This window comes from Dipodomys merriami, unplaced genomic scaffold (assembly GCF_024711535.1).
Source record: "Dipodomys merriami isolate MVZ:Mamm:240054 unplaced genomic scaffold, mDipMer1.0.p SCAF_7, whole genome shotgun sequence".
Classification (NCBI taxonomy): domain Eukaryota; kingdom Metazoa; phylum Chordata; class Mammalia; order Rodentia; family Heteromyidae; genus Dipodomys; species Dipodomys merriami.
This window is the reverse complement of record NW_027206290.1, coordinates 34,718,096-34,745,274: the sequence shown is the minus strand read 5'-3', so window position 1 is coordinate 34,745,274 and position 27,179 is coordinate 34,718,096. Positions and strand designations below refer to the sequence as shown.

The following is a 27,179-nucleotide window of genomic DNA, read 5'->3' as shown; positions in this document are numbered from 1 at the left end:
TGGCTGGCTGTGAGCCCAGGAGGTGGATGAGGGAAGTGGTCTGTAGTGGGGGCTAAACTTAGAAATCTGTGTGTGGCTTCCCTGCCCACTGGGTTTCCTCCCTTGGAAATGGGGGGGGGCACCTCTGGGCAGACCTTAACAGTCTCACCCTCCTGTAGGGGTCATTTTGGGGGCACAGGAAGTTGGGGGTGGGGCTGAGGAGACATAAGCAAGAGGCTTTTGCATAGAACAAGATTTTGTTTTCAAGAGTTTTTCTTCCTCCCTTCCCCCAAGTGTTAGCAGCTTGGTATGTCACTCTCCCCAGCAGGGGAGGGGAGGAATGGCTTGGGTTGTAAACTCCCTCCCCAGCCTTCCTGTCCTTCCCAGGGGCAGCTGGGCTGGGTTCAGGTTCAGGGTTGGGCAGCGGTTAAGGCTTGGCTGGCTGGCGTGAGAAAGCTGGCAAAGGCAGGCAGCTGTATCTTCAGAGCTCATTCCTCCACTCTGGCTCCACTTGCAGGCACAAGCTCCCTTCACCCTCCCTCTCCTGGGGGAGGTAGTCACGGCAGTGGGGGCCTTGGAAGAAAGGAGGTATACTTTTGTCTTTTTTTTTTTTTTATCCCCCTCTTTTCTTTCCCTAGATCTCCCTGGACCTTTCATACCTGAGGTAGAGGGGCTGAGCTTGCTCAGACCTAGGAGTGAGTTCTGTCCCTGCTGCAGGTCCAGTTTGGCAGGAAAGGGGCACCCAGTATACCCTCCGTTTTCTTTACAGAACTCCAGGAATCTGTGGGTACAAGGATGTTGGCACATGACACTAGGCAGGCCTGGCCAAGTAGTACTGGAGATGGTGCATCATCTGAGGTGGAGACCAGAGGTCAGGCCCCAGTCATCAAAGGTACACAGTCCATACACATCCAGTGAGGCCTAGCAGAGGCATAAGTAGTTGGCTAACAAAGACACATGGTCTAGGCTGGGCTTATGGCCACCAAGAAGGATTTATGGGGTGGGAATGCTCACGCTTTCCAGTCGGGGTCATGGCCCAGGAGAAGAGGGTTGCCTATTACGATGAGTAGAGCCTTGGCCCGGGTCACTGCCACATTGAACCGCTGGAAAAGAGGTGCTGAAGTTACTGGAGGGAAGGACTCTGAGGAAGGAAGAATTCCTGCCACCCACCAGTCCTCAAACCTTAGGGTTCTTAAGGAAACCCAGGTTGAAGTCCAGGTCCAGTTGCACAAAACCCTGGCTGCTTCGCACAGTGGAGATGAGGATGACACTTCGTTCTTGCCCTTGGAATTCTTCCACGGAGCCCACCTAAGATGAGGGGTGGCAGGGCCTGAGGCCAGGTGGGCTCAAGGGGAACAGGCCTGGGGGGGGGCAGTGAGGAGGGAAGGGAAGGGGCACCTTGTTCTGCCAGGATTATACCAAAGTCACAGGGAAGCTGTGATGGCCAGGAAAAGGGGACAAGAGGTATACCATGCAAGCTGAAACCTATTCAGCTATGGGGTAGACCTGGAAAGGGTTCAAAGCAAAGCAAACATGGCCAAGACTACTAGTAACTGAGCAGTGTTTCTGAAACTTTCCTGAAGATAATCATAAGTCCTGCCTTAGTAGGATCATAACAACCCTGGGTATAATCCAGAACTCCTGATCAGAATTGTAAGGGAGAGGCCTCTAAATCATAAAGCAGTGGTTTTCAACCCTGGCTGCACCTCAAATCACCTGAGGAGCTGTAAAACATACCAGTGCTTTGGCTCTGCCCCCAGACAGCAATGTTAATTGGCTGGGTGGGGCCTTGGCACTGGGTGTATTAAAAGCTCTCCAGGTGGTTTTTATCTGCATCTAGTACTGTGAACAACTACCTCAGAGCCAAGCTACTGAGAATGGGGGCAGAAAGGGGCTGGCAAGGTCACATGACAGATAAGACCGTGGAGTTTGGACTTCATCCTTCGGGCAGAGGCCTCAAACCTGCCTGCTGGTAAGAATGACGTAAGTGCTTGTTAAATAAACAGGCCTCCTGATTTCATCCCTGATCTACCTGGGGAGAGCCTCAGGTCTGTCTCAACATAGTGGAGTGGGTCAGGGACACAAGCTAAGGTCTCTGAAAGTGGAGAAGTGAGGGGTACCCAGAAGGCAGGGAGCAAATGTGGAAGAGTGTGTCACCTTTAAGTCCTTGATGTCATCCAGTGCCCGCAGCTCCCTGTCAAGTCTGGTAATACAGTGGCGGATTTTTTCCACCTGGAGGGAAAGGAAGAATGCCTTTCTCTCTTATGTGTCCTCACTCAAAAGCAAGAGGCAAGAAGCAGGCAGGATGCCAGGGAGGAGGGGCAAAGAGGTTGAGGACACCTGACCTCTGTGCTCTTCTGAGATCTGAGATAAGGGCCGGCAGAGGTTGGGGGCTCCTAAGTCTCTGCCTATTTAGGGAGATGCCAGCTGTGGGGAGGTTCCACCTTTGCTGCAAACTGAAGGCCAGACCTGCTTCCGGTATGGAGAGATGACCCCCACACTTCGAGGGTTCAGGCGGGCTTTGCCTTTCTTGGAGGAAGGGGCCAGGAGCAGCTTCAGGTAGGAAGTCACTGTGGCGGCCTCTTCAGGATTGAAGAAGGATGGGCTATTGCCCTCGCGCTCATCTTTGCCCATTACACCATGAAAGATGATGGGAAAGCCCTGGACATAGGGTAAGAAGAAGAAGAAACCCTTAGACACCCTTCCCGAGAAAGTAAGGGGTCCCTGGCCAAGATGACAAAGGGAGGATAATATAGCATCTACTCTGCACTCAAGTTCCTCCTGCCACGTTCCTTCAGCAGGAGGAGGCAAGTCAGGGTACAAGGTAGGGAGCCCGAGCCTGCTCTGCTCAGCCTCACCTGTCTGGGAAGACCCTCCCAGCGGCAGAAGCGCTCCCGATCAACTGTGTCTGCACAGGCCTGCAGTTCCCCCTCGTAGTACAGTCGGTTAGGAATGTCCAGGATGGTGGGATGAGACCTAAGAGGTAGGAGGAAAAAGGAAACACAAGACTGAGGGTTGGATTGTTTCTACCAGCCTTAGGGGACTCCCCTTCCACCTGCCCATGGCCCACACACAGCTTCCGCCTTCCTGCTCCTTGCCCAGGAGGCCTTTCATTCAACGTCACAGCCAGACCACAGAAGAATGAAATGTGGATTCACACAGCATGCAGACCTGGAATTTCATTGGCCAGCTGAATGACTTAAGATACTAATGACCCATTCAAAGGATAGCACACACACAAAGTATTTCCTATGCCCACCACTGATAAACTTTGTTAAACCTAAGATATGAGTGCTATAACTAACATTTATTAGACTCACCAATAATAGTGTAGAAATAATCTAAAAGTCTGTTTTTTTTAGTACTGGAGTTTTAACTTAGGGCATCATACTTTCTGCACACATACTCCACTATCCACTACTTCAACCATACCTCCAGCTCTTTATTGCTTTTTTAAGGTATTTTTCCAGGTGCTGTCTCCAGCCTCCTAAGTAAGCTGTGATTACTGCTTTAAGATCATTATTTATTTAATCCCGAGGTTTGAACTTAGGACATTTCTACACAAGCACTCTATCACTTGCACCATACTTTCAATTCTAATCTAAGCATTTCTAATGTCTTATGTTATAGTTGTAGTTGCCAGTACTGGAGCTTGAACTCAGAGCCAAGGCTCTGTCCCTTAGCTTTTTCACGTAAGTCTGGTGTGCTATCACTTGAACCACAGTTCCATTTCCAGCCTGTTGATGGTTAACTGGAGATAAGCATCTCATAGACTCCCGTTACAGGCTAGCTTTGAACCACTGTGCTCAAATCTCAGACTCCTGAGTAGCTAGGATTATAGATATGGGCTACAGGCACTCGGAATATAGTCCTTTTCTAAAAGAAATATACAAGATGGGTACAGTGGCACACATCTGTAGCTCCAACTACTTAGAAGGTTGAGCCAGGATTGCTTGAGCCCTGGAGTTGAGTCCAAGCCTGACAACACAGACCTGTCTTAAAAGGGAAGGGGAAAGTGAGGGTGTAGCTAGCCTAGCCTGTGCAAGTCCATGGGCTTGACACCTAAGCACCACATACACACACACCATAAAAATAGCAGTATATAGCTTACAGCTCTATGCTTATTTAAAAACTAAACAGAACACCTGTATTCTGCTTTTCTCATTTCTTTTGGGTTGCCTAGAAACTTAGACCCATTCCTGACCTATGCTAGCATACAGATTAGCCATGTGGTCCAGAATGAAAACTTATGGCAGCGGTGATGGGGCTAGAAAGAAACCAGCACAGAGTCTTTCTGAATCACACAGGCCCTTAGTCCCCAGCTGAGGCATGTATGGGACAGCAGTGTCCGTGGGGAGAGATGGGAATACCTGTAGTTTCGGAGCAGTTTGGTTATAAACTGGGGGTTGTAGCCATTGGGGCCCTTCTTGTACAGTGTGTTATAGGTGAGCAGCCGCTCCAGCAGAGAGTACCCCAGCCCATACTTCTGGGTCAGTGGGGATCGTAGTACAGGCCCCAGCTGCCGAGGGTCTCCTGCCAGCACCAGCTGCCCTCCTGGGTTGCCTGTTTCCTTGACTTCCATCAGTCCTGGGAGTCAGAGATGGAATAGGAAGAAAGGTGAGTGGGGAAGGGACCTCTCTTATTCCAGGCAAGGTGGCACACCTGCAGCCAGCCATTCTGAGCCCCTCACCTGCTATGGCCACCAGACTCTCAGGCTCCATGCAGTGACCAGCTTCATCGATGAAGATGTGTGTGAAGTGATCGATGGGAAACTGAGCTGACACCAACCTGGGAGGTGTCAGGCCAGGCAGGGTCGTTCCCAGACACCTCACTACCTAACTTAAATGTTCACTACCCGAGCTGACTCCTCAATGCAGTCGTCCCTTCCCATGGACCCTTCTTTCCCGTCTCCCTAGCCCTGTCCCTCTGTACTTACACTTACAACTGAGATACATGCACACACTTCCCACCTGCTGGCAGTGATGAGGGTGGTAATTAAGACCCGATATTCCTGTAGCTGCTTCTTGGCAGGAAACACATACTCGCCCTTCCTAGGATCCCAGTTACAGCAGGGCTGTGGATTGTGAAGCAACAGAGGAATCAACATAGCTCTACCCATTCTCAACTCTACAAACAAGGGAAAAGGTCCCTCGCTCACTCTACAACCATGAAAAAAAGATCCAGAAGTCAACCCAGCTAAGGTCCCACAGCAAGGGCTCAGATCTAAGCTTCTCCCACCCCAATGCCATTCCATGTCATCCTATTGAGCCTAGGTACCTTAATGTCCTCAGGTACCATGCGGATATCCCTGCTGGGGGCCAGGAGGCGGTAGATGGAGCTGGGCAGGTGGACCCGGAGCCGCTGACAGAGAAGGTCAGCCCCAGAGTTAGAAGGAGCACAGGCGAGGATGTGAGCTTTAGGCAAGTGCTTCACCACCTGCAATGAACATGTACAGTATGGAAACAACTTCCTGAGACACTGGGATTCACACCGAAAAGTGTGGCAGCACTTGTCTCCTAGAGCTCAGGTGACATAAACGGTTAAGTTCTGACTTCCATGTCCTTGACAGTTCAAATAGCACCTTAATGCTGAGTGACTACTGAAGTAAATATTAAGATCCGTAATGACCACTGCACAACTGTGCTCAACTGCCATACAGACCCTTATTTCCAACCTACGCTGTGGATGTGGCGCAGTGTAAGGAACATTAGAAGGTGAAGGGAATCAGAATCTGGGGACAGCTATTTGAAGTTCAAGGAATCAGGACTATGGGTTTTAAGTGTTCAAATCTCACCTGCTTAATGGCCTCCACCAATGTGACAGTCTTGCCAGTCCCTGGAGGCCCAAAGATGATGTAGGGGGCTGGCCGGGTGGTGCCCATAACAATGTGCTTCATAGCCTGCAGCTGCTCTGGGTTTGACTCCAGACTCCGGTCAAACAGCCTGGCAAGAAGGGCCAGGAACATCAACTTCCAGTCATCCAGCATCCCAGAGGACTTTGCGGCTCCACTCCCTATACCACCCTCCGAGGAGCCCCAGTGCCCCTGCCATTCTCACTTAAGCTTCACATCTGCAGGAAGTAGTGCAGCCCCAGAAGAGGCCACAGGAAAAAGCAGAGGTGACAGTGGCCAGCGTCCTGTCAGCTCCAAGGCACGGTGTTGGACCCTCAGGGGCTGGCGGTTGAAGGTGAAGTTCACCTTAAAGGTCAATCCATCCACAAAGCGGTTCATGAGGCTTTGGGCAGGGAGAAAAGAAAAGAGCTCCAGTCAGGTGGAGTGAATATTCTCTCCACCTCCCATTCCTCCACTTGCTCTTCCCAAGACTTCCACACAAATCTATCTAGAAGAGGAAGCTGCTGGTATAGTTCAGGGTTCCCCTAAAGAAAAAGCCTCCCGCTATGGAAGCATACTTGGCCTTAGAGACAAGCTTGAACGTGTTCTGGTTGGGGGTGTGTGTGTGTGGGAGAACCCCAACACTTACCTTGGAGAAAAGCTCAGCTTGACACGGTCCAATTCCACCTTGTGCACAAAGCCCTTGTAGGTGACAGAGTCTTCCTGGTGTGTCTCAGAGGACAAGAGGGCAAACAGGTGATCACCGCGTAGCACTGAGGGGCGGCTCTCAGCCACCCCGGGAACCTGTGGGGTGTGAACACAAGCAAGCTTCTATCCTAGGGATGGTAGTCAAAGGCTCTTCAGACCCGAGAGACAAGTGAAGCTCTGGCCTCAGACTCGTGCTAGCCCTACTTTTCTCTCTTCTCCTATTAGACAGGACAAGACTTGGAGAGGGAGGAGCCCCACAGGCTACTCAGAGGTGCCAAGCCCAGGAATCTAGAACATGTAGGGCAGGACTCCAGAACCTGCAGCCACCTTCCCAGTCCATCCAATTAGCCTCTTGGCCAGCTCAGTTTCTACTTTGCCTCTGAAATTTAGTTCAGATCAGAAAGGGCCACAGAATGATGGAGTCCAGCTCTGTGCTTTTTATAGAAGGGACTTAAGATCAGAGAAAGCCAGGTCACATATCACAGGCAACAGAGTCTAGGATAAAACCCCACTGCTCTGCCTACATGTCTCGGTTATGGCATAGACTGTCCACCTGTTTCATGTTGAGCGCTCTGGGACAGGAATGAATTCATCGTTATTCTAGGTATGATCTGCTGTCAAGAATCACAGCTTAAGGTTGACTGACTTGGGCCCACCCTTGCACTGTATGCAAGTTCCGACCTCCAGTGTGAGCAGTCTGGGGTTCTGGTCCATGGGGTCCCAGGTCATGGGCACCGACTCCAGGTCGTAGTGTCGGATGTCATGCTCCATCTGCAGTTCCTCCAGGTGCAACAACAACCGAAGCTTCATCTCATAGTTCCTCCACTTCAGGGCTGTCTCCAACTGGGCCCTGGCAGTGATGGTTGGGGGTGGGGTGAGGGCAGGAACAGCACAGTAGGCAACCCCCAGGTCTCGGAACTCCACCCTCTCCCACCAGAAGCTCTGGAACTATGAAAGTCGTGGTTGGAAGCAAGGAAGACTGCCTGTTGTAAAACTGTATCCCTTACCCTGCTTTTAGTTTCATTTAATTTCATATCAGTTCTTCATAGCACTGATCGCTATGTAAGATTATAAAATGTTTTGGGTTTTTTTAGGCAATTATAAGTGCTCTCACTGTTCTCCACTAGAATGGCCAAGGCCCACAGTGACTGGTTCACCTACAACAGTGCTGAGCACTGTCAGTGAGAGGCGAACGAAATGCCTGGGAGGCTGAGGACAGAAGTGCTGGGAAAAGGGCCAGCAGGGAGGAAACAGAGGGGAGGGAGGAGTGTGGGTGGTGAGGGGTAGTACTTACTTGATCTTTGCAATCTCTTTAGGGGCAGTGAAGACACTTGTTCCCTGAAGAAGGATAGGTAGCACTTGCCTGAGGTGGGGTGGGGGGTAGTAGGTCCCCAGTGCCATACTTAGCTCTAGTTCATAGCCTTTAGCACTGTGGGGATGGAAGAAGAAGAGCTGTCATAAACATGCAAACCCCTCCCACCTTCAAACTCTGGTAATGCCACCTCTTCCTTGGAGCGTGTGCTAGGTTTTTTTGGTCAGTCATGGGGCTTGAACTTGGGGCCTAGGCATTGTCCCTGAGCTCTTATCACTTTAAGCCACAGTGCCACTTCCAGTTTTCTGATGGTTAATTGGAGATGAGAGTCTCATGGACTTTTCTGCCCAGGCTGGCTTTAAACCACCATCCTCAGAACTCAGCCTCCTGAGTAGCTATGATTACAGGCATGAGCACCAGCACCAGGCACACTAGGTCTTTCTATAACACGACTGCTCTACCCAAGAATGCAAAAGGCACTAATTCATGTGCCAGACTGGTCTAAAGTTGGACCGTTCTTATTGTTGCTAAGTGCAATACTGGGAACGCTTAAAAAAATATACTACATAAACAACTGTGGATCATTTGAGACCTGAAGGATTGAAGTCCAAAGGCAAGTGGGGCAGAAAAATTCTCGAGATTCTTTCTTTTTTTTTTGGGGGGGGGGTCCAGTCGTAGGGCCTGAACTCTGGGCCTGCGCGCTGTCCCTCAGCTCTTCAGCTCAAGGCTAGTGCTCTACCTCTTGAGCCACAGCACCACTTCTTTTTGCTTATGTGGTGCTGAGGAATCGAACCCAGGGCCTCAGGCATGCAAGGCAAGCGTTCTATCACTGAGCCACCTTCCCAGCCCTCGAGATTCTTATTTCCAATCAACTTGCAAAAGAAACCACACTGGGGGCATGGCTCAAGTGGTACAGTGCCTGCCTACTGGGTTGAATTCCCAGTATCAAAAAAAAAAAAAAAAAATTGAAGTAGTCACAATTCTTCTTGCAAGGAGTAGCACAGACCTACATTTCCAGCTAGGGGGGTGAAGGGTGTGTGTGTGTGTGGGCATCTTGAATTTGAAACAAGCTCTGGCAAAGTTATCAATACCATAAGAGGGTATGTGTTAAATAGTAGAGTGCTTGCCTAATGTGTGAGGCTCTGCCTTAATCAGAGAGGGGAGGAAGAGAATATTGGTGATAGAGCTCAAGTTAGAGCATATGTTTAGGATGCATGAGGCCCTGGATTCCATCTCTAATACCATCAAAAAGGGAGGGATGGGTGGACAAACAGAAATGTCTACAATGGGTTGCCTGATAATCAGTCACAGAGTGACTCAGATCTACCGCTTTCTTGCAAATTGCTTCCCAGATAATAAAGGTACAGGGAAGAAAAGGGGCTCTGGCTCCCTACTCCTAGTTCCAAGCTCTGGGCAATTCCCAAGGATCCACTATTATGGTCAGGATGTGCCCAGCCTGGACAGGGTTGGGGGAGGAGTTACCGGTCAGGTCTCTCTCCTTCCTCTACACGGTTAGTCACTACAGGGTTGCCAGTGATCCGGACACGCTTGTATGGAGTTGTGGGCTTCAACTGTGCAGCCAGGGGGCTATGGGCAACAGCTGCCAGGAAGCGGGCAATGTAGAAAGTTCCAGCTTCTTCTGATTCAGACTCTCCTGGTCCCAACAGTTCCCAGAGCACAGTGGCAGGGAAGTAGCCCACAAAACTGGTCTTACAGTGGACATGGAGTTCATAGTATTCACCTGGAAGAGGAGGACTGAGTGAATAGGATGAGATGGGGAATCTCCCTGCAGTTCCATTCCAAGACATAAGTGTGCTTTCCAAAGCTTAGCCCATCCAGAATGAGTCCATGTGTGCCGGTCTTTTCCCTTTGGGAATGTACTTACCAGGGCCCAGGGGGCAGGGCAGTTCCTGATCAGCATTGTAGAAGGTAAACTGGGGTGTCCAGCAGAGTGGGAAGAGGTGAGTGAGAGTAACAGGCTTGGGCCCTCCATTCTGAAGCCTAAGGGTCAGTACTTCCTTGCGGTTTAAATCCAGGCGGATAAGAAGCTGCCCATCTCGGGCTTCATGGGGCCCCTGGACTTCCACATCTACCCCATGCTTCCCGTGAAGATACTCAGCCCTGAAGAAAGTAGAAGGCAAGCAGGAGAAATGAAGTGTGAGGGGCCTGGACTGGGGGGCCTGCCCTGGGTAACGCTGTAGGACTAATAGGTTGGCAGAGTGTGGAGAGCTATGCTCAGGAAACTGCCCCACCCCTCATCCCCCACCATGACCAATTTCCTGCCCTTACCCCATTCCCAAAGAACAACCTGAAGCAGTCCTCTGTTTTCTCAGCCAGAAGGCCTCCTCTCCACCGCCCCCACCCCCACACCCTTGCCACCGGACACACACATGGACACACACACACCTGTCATAAAAGATCTTGGCTAGCAGTGACTTGTGGTGGTTGCTGATATCTGACCCCAGCTTCATTCTCCTCTTTTCTGGGAACCGCACATCGACCCAGGGGTCAAGACTGAAGAACCTGACCCGAGTCTTGGTGACGTAGGCCAGATTTGCAATCTTCATTCCATACAGCATGGAGGAGAAGCCAGGGGCGGGGCTCCCAAAGCTGCCAGAAGCAGAGGAGACTGGGAAGTGAGGGAAGGCAGGGCCAGTAGGAGGCAGGGTGACGGCAGGGGGTACAGAGGGGTGGGGACAAAGGCTCCTGAGGGTCACTGTGCTGGACACACCAGCACTGCTGTGGGGCAATATGGGGCTCAGACAGAGACTTGAGCTAGATTTTAAATGTCTTAAGGCAAGGCAACGGAACTTTCTTTCCAAGGTAAAATATAATCATCTTAACAGCAGGTTGTGGATTGTGTACTACATAGGAGAATATTCCTATCATGGGCTGTTGGTTGGGAAGACTAAGGGAAGAAAGAAAGAAAAAGATTTTTATTTTTTAGGGGGAGGGACTATTGGGACAGGAAAAAGAAAATGCAAACAACCAGTGGAAAACACTAAGGCCAAAGGGGAACTCAAATGAGTTGACTCAGGAGTGGACACAGGCCCAGCCTGTGGGGGAGGAGGGAGAAAGGGGACCAGAGAGAGCAGAGATGTCCAGAGTATGGGCAAGCTGGCTGATCAGACAGCAGTTTCCACCCGAAGTCAAAGGGTGCAGGTGGAACCCAAGCAGGAAGGGAAAGGATCCTTCTCCAGAGATCAAATAGCCTGGCTTTGTGCCTAGAGAGGTGAAGACAGGGAAAACTGGTCAGCAGGACAATAACCTCAAGGTTCAGCTTCTGGAATTCAGTTTAGTAAACTCAACAAACACTTACGGAGGCCTGTTAGGTGCCAGACACTGCACTAGATGCTGGGGGGTTCCAAGATGAGAGACATCCAGACCCTGCCCTGAGGACCACTCAGCCCAAGCCCATCAATTCCAGTGTGGCCACTGGTGTGCAGCTGCTGAGGCTCCCTGGATAGCTCACTGAGCTCAGGAGGGGCACTGACCACAGCCAGGGGTAGGGGTGGGTTTCCAGAGGATGAAGCGCATTACCCAGGCCAGAGGACATCCACGGTGAGCAAAGATGAAGGGTACAAACCATCTGTAATTTGCCACTCCAGCTAAGGCAACCCTTATTCAGTTACTACAATATGCCCCTCAGAGGCTGGCTTTGCTTCTTTCCTCCTCTAACACATCCATCTGGGAACAGAGCTCAGAGGCAAAGTACATAAGTATTTGGGAGGCCTAGGGTTCAATCCTCAGCAGCATACAACAAAAAGGGACAGTAAAGACTTATCTTTTAAAGATTATGGTGAAGCTTACGTGAGATACTGACATCGCAGGGAAGCACTTAGTCCAGTGCTTGGCACATAGGAGACCTCAGTAAGGGTGAGTGATGATTAGTATGACATATAGTTTGGTTGTACTAGAATGGAAAGTGCAAAAAAGGGAATGGCAGGAATCGCAGGGGTGGGCAGGGACCCAGGAGCCAGAGGACACACCCATGCATGACATACTTGGGTCTCATGATCTCATGATCTCAGAGTGTCACCTTACCCTCAATGCTTTGCAGAGAGTTAAAGGAAATCTCTGTTCCTAAGAACTCTGGTAATCCCTATGAACTCTCAGGGCTAAATCAGCATAGTTACACACTAGAGTACATGGTAAGATCATTTCTGGTTACAAACATTTACCTGGTGCCCCATCTAGAACTCTGCCCCCCTCTGCCCTCCAAGCAAAAGGAGAGCGGTGCCATTTAGAAGGATGAAACTGGCTATGATTTGTTTTCAACAGATAATAAATCATTGGAAAGCATAATGGAGAATGCTCAATAAATGTTAGCTACTATTAGTATTGGTATTAGTAACAGTGGTACTAATGGTGGCAGTATAGGAGGAGGAGTAACAACTTACTTTCAGCCCAGCCAGAGGCTACCCTGTGGCTACAGAACCACTGCAGGTGGAGGGTTTTAAGCAGGGGGAGTGGCAAGATCATATTTGCATTTCAGATCACTCTGGCATCAGGATTGGAGCATGGATTTGCTGGAGGCAAGACTGTAGGCAGTTAGAAAAAGGATACGGTAATTGTTTGGGTTAAAAGATAACAAGGCCTGCATAAGACATTGGTAGAAATAGAAGAGGGACAGATCCTAAAACATTTAGAATGTCATTTAGCAGAAAGTACAGACTGACAGCACAGAAGAGGAAAGGAGCCTAGGATAACCTAGAAATCAGGGCTTGGTGTCTGAGACTATCCTTAAGTAGGAGATAGACAAGAGAAGGTCAACCAAACAAAGGACCATAAAATAAATCTGCTCATACTGGGTTTGAGACTCCTGTGGTTTAAAGGCAGTTGTGGCTCATCTGAGTTACAAGTTGAGAACTCAGGCAAATGTGAGCCTAATGTTAGGGAATCTTGGGTTGGGAGTTACAGCCAGGGAAGTATTTGTGATCACTCCAGGGAGTGTGAGTTGTCTGAGGCCAGGACAACCCAGGGAGAAAAAGAAACTCTCACGAGAGAGAGAACCAGAAGTCTCCACATCAGGCCTCAGAAGGGTCAAATACCAATGGGTGACTAGGAATAGTCAGGTAATCAGGACTAAAAAATAAATAAAAATTAAAAAAATCAGGTAGTCAGCATTAATTTTCATTGTGTTTCTTTAATCTTCCAGTCATAAAGTCCAATAGGTTGAAACACAAACCCAAATGTCTATCAAAACCAGTTTGGACAGGTATCTTGATATGCATTCTTCTCAGAGCAGATCAGATACACTGTCAAGTCATTAGTGCAAGAATAACTTCTTGTCCCTCATAACCCAACCATAAAGAACCACCACCAACAACAACAACTGTACAGGAGCCTTAGCTATGGGCACTGTGCCCATTCCAGCCAGAGGTGGCCAGCCGATAACCTAGGACCAAAGAAAGACATAAACAGATGGTGGTCCCTATCTGTAGTCTTAGCTACACGGGAGGTAACACACAATAAGTTTTAGAGATCCCCCCATCTCAATCGAAAAAGCGAGGTATGATAGTAGGGACTAGTCATTCCAGGTACTTAGTATAAATACAAGTGTAGTGGTTGGGGCCAGCCAAGACAAAATGAGAGGCTCTGTCTCAAAATTAAGAGTATTTGGGTGCTTATGGCTCATGCCTATAGCTGTTCAGAAGGCTGAGATCTGAGGATCACAATTCAAACCTGGCCTGGGCAAGAAAAGTCTATGAGATTCTTATTTCTAATTAACCATAAATATGCTGGAGATGGAGTTGTGGTTCAAGAGGTAGAGCACTAGCCTTGAGCAGAAAAATAGCTAAGCAAGAGTGAGAAGCTTAGATTTCAAGACCTCAGTACTAGCAAACACAAAAAAACCTTTCTCAAGCCAGGCACTGGTGGCTCATGCCTGTAACCCTGGCTACTCAGGAGGCTGAGATCTGAGGATCGGTTCAAAGCTAGCCCGGGCAAGAAAGTCCGTGAGACTCTTATCTCCAATAAACCATTAGAAAAACTGGAAGTGGCACTGTGGTTCAAGCGCAAGAGTGCTCGCCTTGAGCTGAAGAGCACAGGGACAGCGCCCAAGCCCAGAGTTCAAGCCCCATAACCCACAAAAAATAAATCTTTTTTTTTTTGGGGGGGGGTGTCGTCTGGTGGTGGGGCCTGAACTCTGGGTCTGGGCGCTGTCCCTCAGCTCTTCAGCTCAAGGCAAGCGCTCTACCACTTGAGCCACAGTGCCACTTCCGGCTTTTTTCTTTTTTCTTTTGCTTATGTGGTGCTGAGGAATCGAATCCAGGGCCTCAGGCATGCAAGGCAAGCGCTCTACCACTGAACCACCTTCCCAGCCCCAAATAAATCTTTTTGAAAGTGGTCTTTCCCAGTCTCTAACATCTGAAAATGTCAATCTTTTACTTTTTTTTTTTTTTAAACAAAAACTGGTTCCTTGTTTAGATCTGAATTTCAGGTCACAGATTTTTATAATCAAGGACCTTTCCTTCTGCTTACAATCATTTGTATTTCTTCTGTGAACCATCTGATCATACCCTTCCTCAATTTTTCAGGGCTCTATGAACTCTCACATTAATTGTCCCCAATTAATGACTCTACACTGCTCAGCCTAAGTCTAGCCCTTTAATATGGCATACTCTTGTCCTCTATAGGAACAATGATAGTTATATCATCACCAGAAACCTGTAACTGAGTACTTACCGTGCTAAGTACCTTTAATGCTCACAACAACTCTTTGAGGTAACAACTACTGTCACTTGAGAAGAAACTGAGATACCTTCACATGATGTTGGGCCTCTAGTCAATCATCCTCAATAGTCTGCCCTGTGCTGCCCCTGGCCTTTCCTCAATGCCTGAATGTTATCTAACTTTTTCAGACCCAATTCAGAGAAGACTAAAGGCTACAGGAATGATATTTCAAAATATAGTATCATGGGGCTGGGAAGGTGGCTCAGTGGTAGAGTGCTTGCCTTGCATGCTTATGAAACCCTGGGTTCAATTCCTCAGTACCACATAAGCAGAAAAAGAAGTGGCATTGTGGCTCAGGTAGTAGAATGCTAGCCTTGAGCTGAAGAGCTCAGGGTCAGTGCGCAAGTCCAGAGTTCAGGCCCCACAACTGACAATAAATAAATAAATAAATAAATAAATAAATAAATAAATAAATAAATAAATATCAGAACAGTAGTTCCATGTTTTGCAAACTTTAGCCACTCCTACCAGGATTTTATTTTGAAAAAACTACGTATTAATTCAGTGGAATGTATTGTTAAGGTTATACATATTAGAGGCCAAGATAAGACTTTTTTTTTCTAGCTTTATGGCTTTATCCAAAGCCACCTTCATACCAGAAGCCAGAATAATCCAAAACCCTGATTCCATCGGTCTCCTATTTTACAATCTTCCATGTTTAAGATTTTAAACAAAATAACACACCTATCAACACTTCTCTTTGACTCACAAGGTCCTGCCCAAACAGCTATTGCCTCCCTTTGATGACCAAGTTCAAGGGAACCCCAAGCCTTTGTAAATGGAGCTCCCTTTGTGTCTAAAATGTTCTTCCCTTATATTTGCTCATTTCTTCTAACCTTTCAAGGCTCTACTCAAATATCACCTTCTCCCCAAACCTCTGGTTTCTAGACTAGGTTTTGTTTCCACACGCAATTGTACACTCCCAAAGTGTACTGGACTCTTTCTTACAAGCACTCATCACAGCAGCAATTAAATGATTATCTGTTTAATTTCTACTGCCTTCCTTAGTTAGGTTCCTTCTGTGTATCTCCAACCTCTGGAGGGTCTGCCTTCACCACCGGGGGAGGGCAAGTCAATATTTGTGGAATAAAGAAGTGAATCCAGTCAGAAAGGGCGACTCATGTCAGTAATCCTAGTTACTTAGGAGGCTGAGATGTGAAGCCAGCCACAGGAGAACAATGAGACTCTTAAGTTCAAGTGAAGGTGTAGCTCAAGTGACAGAATGCCAAGCTGGAGCAACAAAGCCAAGGGCGAGTATCCTGACCCTGAGTTCAAGCCCTCGTAGAACCAGCACAAACTGCACCCAAGACATTTTCTTTTCTTCTCTCAAAAATTTGTTTAGCATGGTAGGGCACACTTATAATTCTAGATCATGAGTTTCAGGTTAGTAGAAACTACAGTGTGGAGTCTCTACCTATCCTTATAACTTAACCATAAGAAAACATCAGTACAAGCCGGGTTCACACCTGTAAACCTAGCTACTCAGGAGACTGAGATCTGAGGATCACGGTTCAAAGACAGCCCGGGCAGGAAAGTCTGTGAGACTCTTATCTCCAATAAACCACCAAAAAACTGGAAGTGGAGCTGTGACTCAAGTAGTAGAATGCTAGCCTTAAGCTGAAGAGCTCAGGGACAGTGCCCAAGCCCAGAGTCCAAGCCCCACAACCGACAAAAAAAGAAAGAAAGAAAACATCAGTGCAGGAACCTTAAAAACAGCTGTGGAGGGGCTGGGAATGTTGGTTAATGGTAGAGTGCTTACCTAGCATGAATGAAGCCCTGGGTTTGATGCCTCAGTACTACATGCCTCACTGCCACATAAACAGGAAAAAGCAGCTGGAAGTGGTGCTGTGTCTCAAGTGGTAGAGTGCTAGCCTTGAGCACAAAGAGGCTCAGGGACAGGGCTCAGGCACTGAGTCCAAGCCTTTGGACTGGGGGTAAAAAAAAAAAAAAAAAAAAAAAAAAGCTGTGGAAACCAGGAGCTGGTAGCTATTCAGAAAGCTGAGATCTGAAGATTTCCATTCCAAGCTAGTCCAGCCAAAAACAGGAAGGGGAGGTGTGACTCGAGATGTAAAGTTCCAGACTTGACTAAAAATATAAGGAAAAGCAGACTGGTCCTGAATTCAAGCAAACATAAAACAGCTGTGTACCAGGTGCTGGTGGCTTATGCCTATAATCCTAGCTACTCAGGAGGCTGAGATCTGAGGATTGCAGTTCAAAGCCAGCCCAGGCAGAAAAGTCCCTGTGAAAATCTTATCTCCAATTCGTCACACAAAAACTGGAAGTGGTGCTGTGGCTCAGATGGTAGAAAACTAGCCTTGAGCACAGAGGTTCAGGGACAGTGTTATGAGTTTAAGCCCCACAACTGACCAAAAAACAAAACAAAAACAAAATCTGTGCATACTGTGCCTCACCCAAACCAGATGTAGCTAGCAGATAATCTAGGCTCAAGACAGACAGATCAGTTTTCAAGGAAACACAAAAATCAGCAAGTACAGGTGGTTCATACCTGTAATCGTAGCTACTTGGAAGGCAAAGATTGAGAAGATCATAGCAGCCAAAGCAAAAAATAAACGAAGTAAAAATTTGAGGTTCCTCCCATCCCCATCTTAACAGATAAAGAAGCTACATATGGCAATGTACATCTATCATCCCATTTCCTCCAAAACCATAATATAAGACTCATAGTCCAGGGCTGCGTTGGGCAAAAAGGAAGGCTCTATCTCAAAAATAATGAAAGGGGTGGGGGGAGGAAAGAAGGGAGAGTGGGAGGGAGATAAGTCTATTTTTGTAACTTTCTGCATGGACTTATCAGGAAGGAAGACAGAACTTGTGTTTGCAAATTTTGCAATGTCTACAGATGCTACTACCCCTGAAATCTTTCTCAAGTGATTGTTTTTTAGCCCTACCCAAATTCATCTGCCTCAGGCCTAAGGCATTAAAACAACAACAACAAAAACTTAATACATAGCTCTAACATGTAAGCTACAGCTTCCCTTCAGGATCTGTGGTAGTTACTTGGATGTAGGAGTCTCACAGACTTCCTTGCCCAGGCTAGCTCTGAATCTTGATCCTTGTATCTCAGCCACCTGGGTAGCTAGGAGTATAGGTATGAGCTACCAGTACCTGGCAGAAAAATAAAAATAAAAAAAAGAAAGAAAAAAAAGAAAAGATTTTTGACTACTTTTTTTATTGTGAAAATACTGTACAGAAGGGTTACAATTACATGGGCAAGGTGAGTTTTGACTATTAAAACCTATTTTGAAGCCAGATGCCAGTGGCTCTCACCTATAACCCTATTTACTCAGAGGCTGAGATCATGGAGGATCATCGTTTGAGGCCAGGCAAGGTAATAAAGCTCACCACATTCTATCTTCAAAATAATGAACAGATGGCAAGGCTGGAGGCATGGATCAAGTGATAGAGCAACAGCCTAACAAATACAAAGTCCTGAGTTAAAGTACCACCAAAAATGAAAAGAAAAAAAAAATATATATAATATATATAGACATTATATTAACATATACTACAAATATATGTAAATAAAATGGCAAAGACAATATAAACAAATTCAACAGATGAATATCAAAAAATACTTGAGATATGGGGCTGGAAAGGTGGCTCAGTGGTAGAGCGCTTGCCTTGCATGCCTGAGGCCCTGGGTTTGATTCCTCAGCACCACACAAGCAAAAAGAAAAAAGCCGGAAGTGGCGCTGTGGCTCAAGTGGTTGAGCGCTAGCCTTGAGCTGAAGAGCTGAGGGACAGCGCCCAGGCCCAGAGTTCAGTCCCCATGACCGGACCACCCCCCAAAAAAAATACTTAATGGGGGTTACAGTTACATAAGGTAATGAGTGTATTTCTTTTTTTTTTTTTTTGTCGGTCGTGGGGCTTGAACTCTGGGCCTGGGCGCTGTCCCTCAGCTCTTCAGCTCAAGGCGAGTGCTCTACCACTTGAGCTACAGCGCCACTTCCGGTTTTCTGGTGGTTTATTGGAGATAGGAGTCTCACGGTCTCTCCTGCCCGGGCTGGCTTTGAACCGCGATCCTCAGATCTCAGCCTCCTGAGTAGCTAGGATTACAGGCGTGAGCCACCAGCGCCCGGCGAGTGTATTTCTTTTTAAACACTGTTATCCCCTTCTTACTCCCCCCACCTAAGGTTAATTTTTATAATATGCAAGTGTGAGGCCCTAAGGTTTCCACTATTACTGCTAAGAGGGGAGGGAATTAAAGGTATATAAAATTAAAGGTAAATTGTTGGGTGCCAGTGGCTCATACCTTTAATTCTAGCTACCGAGGAAGCTGAGATCTGAGGATCTTGGTTCAAAACTAGCCTGAGCAGATAATTCCAAGAGACTCTTTTCTCCTGTTAACCAATAAAACGTCAGAAGTGGATGTGGCTCAAGTGGTAGAGCACCAGACTTATACAAAAGCTGAGCCAAGTGGCGCTATAGCTCAAGTGGTAGAGCGCTCGCCTTGAGCTGAAGAGCTGAGGGACAGCACCCAGGCCCAGAGTTCAAGCCCCACGACCGACAAAAAAAAAAAAAAAAAAAAAGCTGAGCCAGAGTGTAGGCCCTGAGTTCAAGCCTCAGTACTAGCACGAAAGAATAAAAACAAGAGCTGGGAATATGGCTTAGTGATGGAGTGCTTGCCTAGCATGCATGAAGCGCTAGGTTTGGTTCCTCAGTACCACATAACCAGAAAAAGCCAGAAGTGTGTTGTGGCTCAAGTGGCAGAGTACTAGCCTTGAGCAAAAGAAGCTCAGTGCCCAGGCCCTATGACTGGCAAAGAAAGAAAGAAAGAAAAATAAAGAATAAAAACCAAGGTAAAGAGTCAGGTGGGGAAGAGAGCCTGACAATAGCTGGCTCAGCAACATCTAGGCTACACCCAAAGTAAGCTATCAATGTCCAGAGGAAGAAACGGGTTTATTACAGCAAAAGGTCTAACTTCATAGTATTTCGACCAGGCTTTAAAGACTACATGGGGGCAGGGATGTAGACAAAACCTATTTCTTCCTTTTGGACATACATAGTTCAATCCACCCAGATTGTCTCTAAAATATTTACAGATAACTACCTTGTCTGAATTTTCTCTTTTCAAGGCAAGTATTTCTCAGTTTCATTGACTGGGTCCCATGAAAGGCTATGCATGAACCCAGAGAGGTCTTTCCTTCTCTTCCATATACTAAGGCCAAGGTCAACCTCCTATTTGCATTAAAGAAAAAAAGAAAAACAAGAACAGCCAGTTGGCAGTAGCTCAAGCCTGTAATCCTAGCTATTCAGGAGGCTGAGATCTGAGGATCTAAGCTCAGAAGCTAGCTACGGCAGGAAAATCCATGAGACTCTTCTCTCCAATAAATTGGTAAAAAAAAAAAAAAAAAAAAAAGTAGAGCTGTGACACAATTGTGGAAGGCTAGCCTTGATGGAAAAAGTTAAGGGTCAGAATCCAGGCCCTGAATTCAAAACCTAGTATTGGCACCAAACAAACAAAAAAGTATATAATACTTTTGGGGGCTGGGAAGGTGGCTCAGTGGTAGACTACTTGCCTTGCATGCATGAGGCCCTGGGCTTGATTCCTCAGCACCACATAAGCAGAAAAAGCCGAAGCAGTGCTGTGGCTCAAGTGGTAGAGTGCTAGCCTTGAGCTGAAGAGCTGAGGGACAGGGCCCAGGCTGAATTCAGGCCCCACAACCAGAAAAGAGAAACAAACAAACAAAAAAAACTTTTGGGCTTCAGTAACTATTGCTTTGGGGCTTCAGATGTTGTTCAGTTATGGAGCAATTGTTTGCCTAGCCCTGGGTTCTATTATCAGCACTGCAAAATAAATAAATAATAAATTTAAAATGGTGTGCATTTGTTGTTTCAGCTACCGGTGAGGCTGAGGTACAGGCACTGAGTCTGAGGAGAGCCCAAGGCTGAGAGAACTGTCCCCAAAACCAAACAAAAACAAAAAAACCCGAACTTCCCCCCCCACAATGTCACTCATAATGAACCGCTACATAGTCTTCTACATGCAACCCAAAATAGCTGATCCCTTTATCCTTGCTGAAAAACATCTTGTGTAGTTTTGGTTTACAGTTGGCAGACTCCCTCCAATCAAGCTATAGTAGGGCTCCCTTCCCTGGGCTCCTTTGTCAGTCCTGGGGCCTGAACTCTGGGCCTGGGCCCTGTTCCTCAGCTCTTTAGTTCAAGGCTAGCGCTCTACCACTTGAGACACAGTGCCACTTCCATCTTTTTCTGCTTTTGTGGTGCTAAGAATCAAACCCAGGGCCTCATGCATGCAAGGCAAGCACTCTACCACTGAGCCACCTTCCCAGCTCCCCCCTTCCCCCTTTTTTTAATGCTCCCACACTGGGCATACTCAGGGTCTAGGCAAAGTCAGCTTAAATTTTTTGCTCAAGACTACCACTTGAGCCACTGCTCCACTTCTGGCTTTTTGCTGGTTAGTCTCTTGAACTTTCCGGCCCAGACTGGCCTCAAACTGTAATCCTCAGATTTCAGCCTCTTGAGTGGCTAGAAGTACAGGCATAAGCCATCTGGTCTGTCTTTAACAGCAGTTCTGTAGGTCAATTTTGCCAGAATCACCACTCTTGATGTTTCTTTAGTATATTCCTATACACTGGACACTCCCCCAATCCTAACTCTCCTCCAGTATATATCCAGGGTTGTGCTTTTGGATCTGGAGCTGAGCTCTAGCATTCTCTTTTAAGGTGAACTCATATACAGGAAGTATCCACAGAAGGTATTCCAAGACCAGTCCTCTAGAATTCCCATTACCTGTATTATCATTCCCTTCTACTCTTAAGTAGATTGTACACATATCATACGTAGCCTCGCCTCCCTAGAATTATCTTTCATCTGTGGCACCCACAGTGCCTACAATGCTGTAGGGATCTAAATCAAATCTTCATCTTCTTTGCCTCTTCTTTAGATGTTGCCCAAGCATTAGTCAAAACAATATCCTAGAAGCAATATTCTGGTCAATACGGAAAAAAAAAAATCTTCCTTCTCCCCAAATCCTCGAAACCACAAGTCTACCAATTCAACCTAAGACTGCCACAAAACCATAGAAGTCATTCTTACCCTTACCGGTTTGCTAAAACCCAACCTTCTTTCAAGAGATCTCTTATTAAGACACCCTGTCCCCCCCACCCCGCGCCCCTGTGTTTATTTGTACAACTCTTTCTACTGATCCCTGTTAAATTGTTTTCTGGTTTTCGGCCCACGGCCAGCAGCAGCCTGTTGATAGAGTTGTTTTTGAAGCACACTTCTATGGTTTGACAGAAGTCTCTTTGATTTTCACTTGGGTGGTAACAGGAAAAGGAGACCAAATATCTTCAGCCACAGGGTGAAAGGGGCCTCCCGGAGGCTGGCCCTGGTTCTGGGTCTCCATGGAGAAGCCACAGGTGCTAATAGAAGCTGGGTGCATACGTAGTGTGTGTGTGTGTAGTGTGTGTGTGTGTGTGTGTAACCTCCTCTCCATAGCTCTCGGAGATTTCTCCCTTCCACACTGTGCCTCAGGAGCTCTCCCAGATTCTGGACGCCCCCCCTCCCCGAGGCAGCAGCCCCTCAACATCGGGCCGGGGATCCCCGTGAAGCCCGCGCCAGCAAGGCAGAGCCTTCTCCGTGCTCTAGGCCCCCCCGCCCCCGTGCTGGCCTGGACCCCCCGGGGGCTCCCCCTCCCCCGACCCCAGCCCTGTGGGCTCGGTCCGTGCGCGCAGCCCCGGTCGCGGGAGGCGGGGAAGCGGGCGGCCCCGGAGGATCCTCGGGGACTCTGCGCAGGGGCCCGCCGTGAAGAGCAGGCGGGCTCCGGGCGGCGCTGGCGGGGCGTGGGCTGGGCGCGGGAGGAAGGTCTGCGCCGCCCCGGGACTCCCCAGATCCGCTGGGGACGCCGTGCGTCCGCGCCCCGGGGCGGAAAGGTGGCCCCAGCGCAGGATCGCGGCGGCGGGCGCGCCAGACCCAGGATTTGGGGTCGGGGGTGGGCCGGCCCGTACCTGGTCTTGAAGTCGCGGTTGTAAATGGTCCGCAGCCGCTCGCGATCAGTCTCCAGGTCCAGTCCCCGGGCGGCCAGGAAACTCTCGAAGTGCTGGCCGGTCTCCCGGAGCTGTCGGTAGCTGAACTTGCTGGGCATCGCGGCGGCGGCGGCGGCGCGGCCCAGGCGAGAGGGTCGGTGAAATGAAACTGAAAGTCGCCGCTGCGCTGTAAGTTAGGGCCCAGGGTGAGGGGCAGAAGCCGAGAAGCCCCCACCTCCGACCCCCCGGATCCTGGACGCCTTCGGGCTCCACCGGCCTCCCCTCCGCTCGCCCCTACCTGAGCCTTCCCTTCCGTCTGTTCGCCCAGTCCCCTCCCCCTCTTTGCATTAACTCTTTCCTGAGGCGCTGACCCCTCCCTCAGGGCCCTCCCCTTACCCCCAGCTTCCTCCCCTGGCTGCTGGCCAGGGGAAGAACGTGGCTATCGCTTGGGGCCCCCCAAACAGCCCGGCGTGGGTCTGAGACTCCCCGGGGTGAGCCCCGCGCCCACCCTCCGGAGCCTTGGGACTTATTGAAAAGCCGGAGAGCAAAGGGCAGGGACTGGAACCTGGGTCGGCCGCAGCCGGACTGGGGCCGCTCGCCCAGCACCTCCCCCAGACCGCCAGGCACTGAAACCAGCACCGAAGCGGCGGCACGCCCCCCTCCTCCATTTCCAGACTCTGGGCTTCAGATGTAGGGAGGAAGGCAAACACCGAAGTTTGGGGGAAGGATTGGGGTGGGGGGAGAAATGAGATAAAGGTGTGTACGTGTGGGAGTGAGGGACAGGGAGTTCTGCCAGGAAGAACAGTGAAGACTTTTCTTCTGCTACACAGTCTTCATTATGTTGAAAGACTGGGGATCCTTAACCTTGAGCCACATATTTGGGCACTTAATTACACTCTAGTCTGTATTGCTCTTTTATTGTTCTTAGTATGAAAGTAAGGGCGGCCCCAGTCATCAAAACATAATTAGCTCCCTGAGAGCAGGGTACTATTATGTTAGGCAATGAATAGTTAACAGTTAACAGCAATGTGCTTAAGCTGTTTAGACAAACCAAAGGGGGTGAGGCTACTACAAAAACAAATATAACAAGCTTTTCTCATCTAGTTATCCTACAGAGAGAAATTAATAATAATAATAAACCTACTAGGATGGGTTAAGGATACTAAGTTACATAAAAAAATGAAGCATACCAAAGCTAGTGCTGTTGTCCAAGATCCCCCAGGGAGGCCACACAATCTAAGGTATTGTGAGAAAAGTCCAGGACCCAGGTCATGCTCCACATTGTACAAACAGGCCAACAACTAAGGAAAGGCAGGAATAACTGGCTTTAACAACAGGAAATGCAATCTTGGTGAGAATCAGAGCTACAGGGATGGGAAAACAGGAGCAGGAAAAATATGTTCATGCCCTAGAAATTGATTATGCAAAGTAGTGGGAAAAAAATAGGAAAGCAGCCAAAGATTTTACCTTTTCTCTTGTCCAATTTCTTGATGAGGCCCTAGAGTAAAGAGGGTGAACTAAAAATCCCCACTGCTTAGCTAGGCAGCAGTGCTAGAGTACAGTAATCCCATCACTCAGGAGGCTGAGGCAGATACATGGTGACTTACAGGCCAGCCTGGGCCACAGTGCAAAATAAAAACACAGAAATAAAACTGCTGTTGCTTACAATCTCAAAAATCTACCATCTACACACTACCCAAATTGACTTAATTCTGAACCCAAATTTAGGTCCTCATACCTGGACATATAACTTTTGCTTTTTTTGGTTGAACCTAACTTGTGCATGTTTCCCAAACACAATAATCACTTGGGTAAAAATTTTCTGCTTGTGTGACTGTGATTGCCCTATGTCTCTAATGTGTCTGGGGGAAAAAAATCTCTTTTATATGAAATTGTTAATTTTGTGAGCAGTTCTAGATGTCTAGAATGACCTTCCTACCTTTCATATACAGTTCAGGTTTCAGTACCTTACATCTATCTGCACTTAAAAAGAATCCAATCTCCAAGTTAATAAAATTGCTTTTAGTGTGAGTCTGAACAGTACTAAAAACAGTCTGAAACTTAACTTTAGCCAACAGCATTACTGGACTAAGTCTGTATAGTGTTCCAAGATAGGTTGCATTTTCTTAATTCTCTACTTGTTGAGTTCAAAAAATGTTTTTGAGTGCTAATCTTAAAGCAGCTAATCTAATCTTAAAGCACCTAGAAACAACCCTGAAATTGGTCACAGTTTATTCTCATTATTTGAAGATCTTAAGTTTGCAAATTCAGTTCATATTTCTTTGTAACCTCAAAGTCCATACTTACAGTGCTTTAATTGGTTTCCCAGTGTACTCATTCCCAGATGAGACAGAACAGTGTGATGCTCAGTCTTCTTTGGAACTCTGAGCTACATCACCATCCAGACCCTTTGCTTTGTTTCACCCTCATAAACCCTGTTCCTTTCAATGTTTTGTTTCCATGATTTAATGTCATTCTCCCCTTCCCCCGCCCCGTGCTTTTTGGTGATTTTGCTACTTAAAATGATGCCCAAAGGTAGTGCCAAAGTGTAGTCTAGTATTCTAAAGCAAAAGAAACCTTTATAGAGAAAAACTCTTTTAAATGAACTTGTCACAAGTTTCAGTATTTCCTTATTCAAGATCAGCAGTAGCTAGGTGCCGGTGGCTCGTGCCAGTAATCCTAGCTACTCAGGAGGCTGAGATCTGAGGATTGAGGTTCAAATCCAGCCCAGGAAGGAAAAGTCCGTGAGTCTCTTATCTCCAATAAACCAATAGAAAACCGGAAGTGGTACTATAGCTCAAGTGGTAGAGCACTAGCCTTGAGCTTAAGAGGAGGGACAATGTCCAGGCCCAGTGTTCAAGCCCCAAGATGGACAAAAAAAAGAAAAAAAAATTAGCAGTGATTGCAAAATCCAACCACCCTAATAATGAGAACTGTATGTCCTTGCAAATAACAAGAGGTGCTGGATTGATTACTACCCTCAGAGGACATATATCTCTATTATGTATATTTATATATACCTTCTTTGTTCAAAGAAAAACTCTTGTTATCTCAGCTTAGGCTAAATGACATTCAGTTTTGGCCTAAACTTATCAATCTCCCTTGATTTTCTTTTTTCACTGGAAGGTAGTAGAACAGCTAGAAGGTAGTCATGAGTATCTGGTTTACTTGCAAGTTCTTCATACAAGCCTATAAATTAGGCCCAATTACAGTGGAGTACACACTTGGGAAGGTTTTCAAGTTTTTGCTAGTTTGAGCTATACAGTGAAATTTCCACCTCATACAAAGAGACCCAAGAAGCCTGTAGATGAATTGGCACTCAGATATATACATCTTTTTTTTTTTTTTATTTTAGTTTGGAAAGAATGTGCTGAAGTTTTCTAAGTATCCCATGAACCTACATAAGTCTGGTATCCAAGTTTTGGATTATGAAACAGAATAGGCATTAGAACTAGGTGACCAACAGCAGGACAACCACTGAAGGTCAGATGAAACAGCATTCATAGCTTTCATTTCAAACTCAAACTCCTCAGTGAGTCCCACAAAAAACTCCTTTCTCCAGGGCACTACAGGCCGATTTCAGCAGTGAATGATAAAATAGATAATCAAGTAACTATTCTACTAAGGGAGAAGTCTCTGGGCTTCCAAAAGTGGCCTTCACCCACTTCCACAACCCAGGGCTTTAGATAGCCCAGAGGTGTTTTGGGGCTTTTTGTTTCTTGCTTTGGTTTTTTTTTTTTTAGTTTATAGGGAATAAGAAAATCAATGGGAGAGCTTGGGGGCAGATTGGTAAAAGCTAACAAATTCAAGGAAAGATTGTTTGAATTTGTTTAGGAATGGAATGTAGTTAAATAGCTCTCCAAGAGGACAGGATTTAGACCAGGTCTACAGTATTCCCAGGACTGCAGATGCTGAGGCAAGAGTTCAAGGCCTACATGAAAAACCAAAACAAAAAAAAAAAAAGGGAGGGAATTTAAACTGACCTTGGATGGAGGGTGAAGCACAGAAACTCCCTCTGGTTCTCTGCTGGGAACCAGGATACAAAGCCTTTCCCACAGGTCATCAGTAGCTAAACCAAACTTGAAGGAAAGGAAAGCAGCATTTAGAGTTAAGCCAATGTGAAATATTACCTGAGCAAGGATTCTCTCATTTCTACTTCCTGCCTAGTGATTGCAATCATACTTAGGCCTTGTTTTCTGAATAATGGGTACAGAAGGTAAGATTTTCCTAATTACCTTTGAAAATCTCAAAACCTTTAAATCATTGGCAGCTTTTGGAAAGAGAGTGGTATGATCCATAGATTTTGTTCATATTAAAAGATGCCAGTCCTTAGTTCAAGACACACACACACACACACACACACACACACACACACACACACACACACACACACACACACACACACACACACACACACACACACACACACACACACACACACACACACACACACACCCTGTTGCTTGCAAATTTTTGTATACTTACCACATTTACATTTGTTCAAAGTCAGAACCAACTCCTAAACATTCTTAATAGGATGAATTACAGCTGAGTATTACTGAAGACAAAAGCTGAAGAAGAGATGGATTAGAAAGGAGAGAGACACACACAA

At 47.2% G+C, this 27,179-nt stretch overlaps 1 protein-coding gene across 4 annotated transcripts; it reads right to left on the bottom strand.

Moving 5' to 3' along the window:
- Positions 1-217: 217 nt before the first annotated feature.
- Mov10 (Mov10 RNA helicase) lies at positions 218-23,208 on the bottom strand. 4 transcript variants are annotated; one of them, XM_070006313.1, is made up of 21 exons: positions 23,133-23,208; positions 22,550-22,754; positions 10,236-10,439; positions 9,715-9,950; positions 9,312-9,570; positions 7,812-7,946; positions 7,199-7,367; positions 6,459-6,640; positions 6,036-6,212; positions 5,774-5,921; positions 5,257-5,415; positions 4,950-5,053; positions 4,670-4,767; positions 4,350-4,566; positions 2,838-2,955; positions 2,449-2,640; positions 2,137-2,211; positions 1,162-1,287; positions 994-1,082; positions 639-760; positions 218-552 (listed from the first exon to the last, which is right to left on the bottom strand). In XM_070006313.1, exons 2-21 carry the CDS (start codon positions 22,684-22,686, stop codon positions 461-463), a joined length of 3,039 nt encoding a protein of 1,012 aa, XP_069862414.1. In that variant the 5' UTR covers positions 22,687-22,754; positions 23,133-23,208; the 3' UTR covers positions 218-460. The 4 variants fall into 4 exon arrangements, with proteins under 4 accessions (XP_069862414.1, XP_069862415.1, XP_069862417.1 ...); XM_070006314.1 differs by having other exon boundaries at positions 6,459-6,613; positions 23,133-23,207; XM_070006316.1 differs by lacking the exon at positions 23,133-23,208 and adding an exon at positions 22,964-23,028.
- Between the last annotated feature and the right edge of the window lie 3,971 nt (positions 23,209-27,179).

Excerpts from the sequence above, each read along its gene's own strand:
- Mov10 (XM_070006313.1), bottom strand. The coding sequence starts at position 22,686 with ATGCCCAGCAAGTTCAGCTACCGACAGCTCCGGGAGACCGGCCAGCAC. Across the intron at positions 2,212-2,448 it reads TCTCTCCATACCGGAAGCAG|GTGGAAAAAATCCGCCACTG; the intron begins GTCTGGCCTTCA and ends CTTTCCCTCCAG. Across the intron at positions 761-993 it reads CATGACCCCGACTGGAAAGC|ATTCCTGGAGTTCTGTAAAG; the intron begins GTGAGCATTCCC and ends TTGTACCCACAG.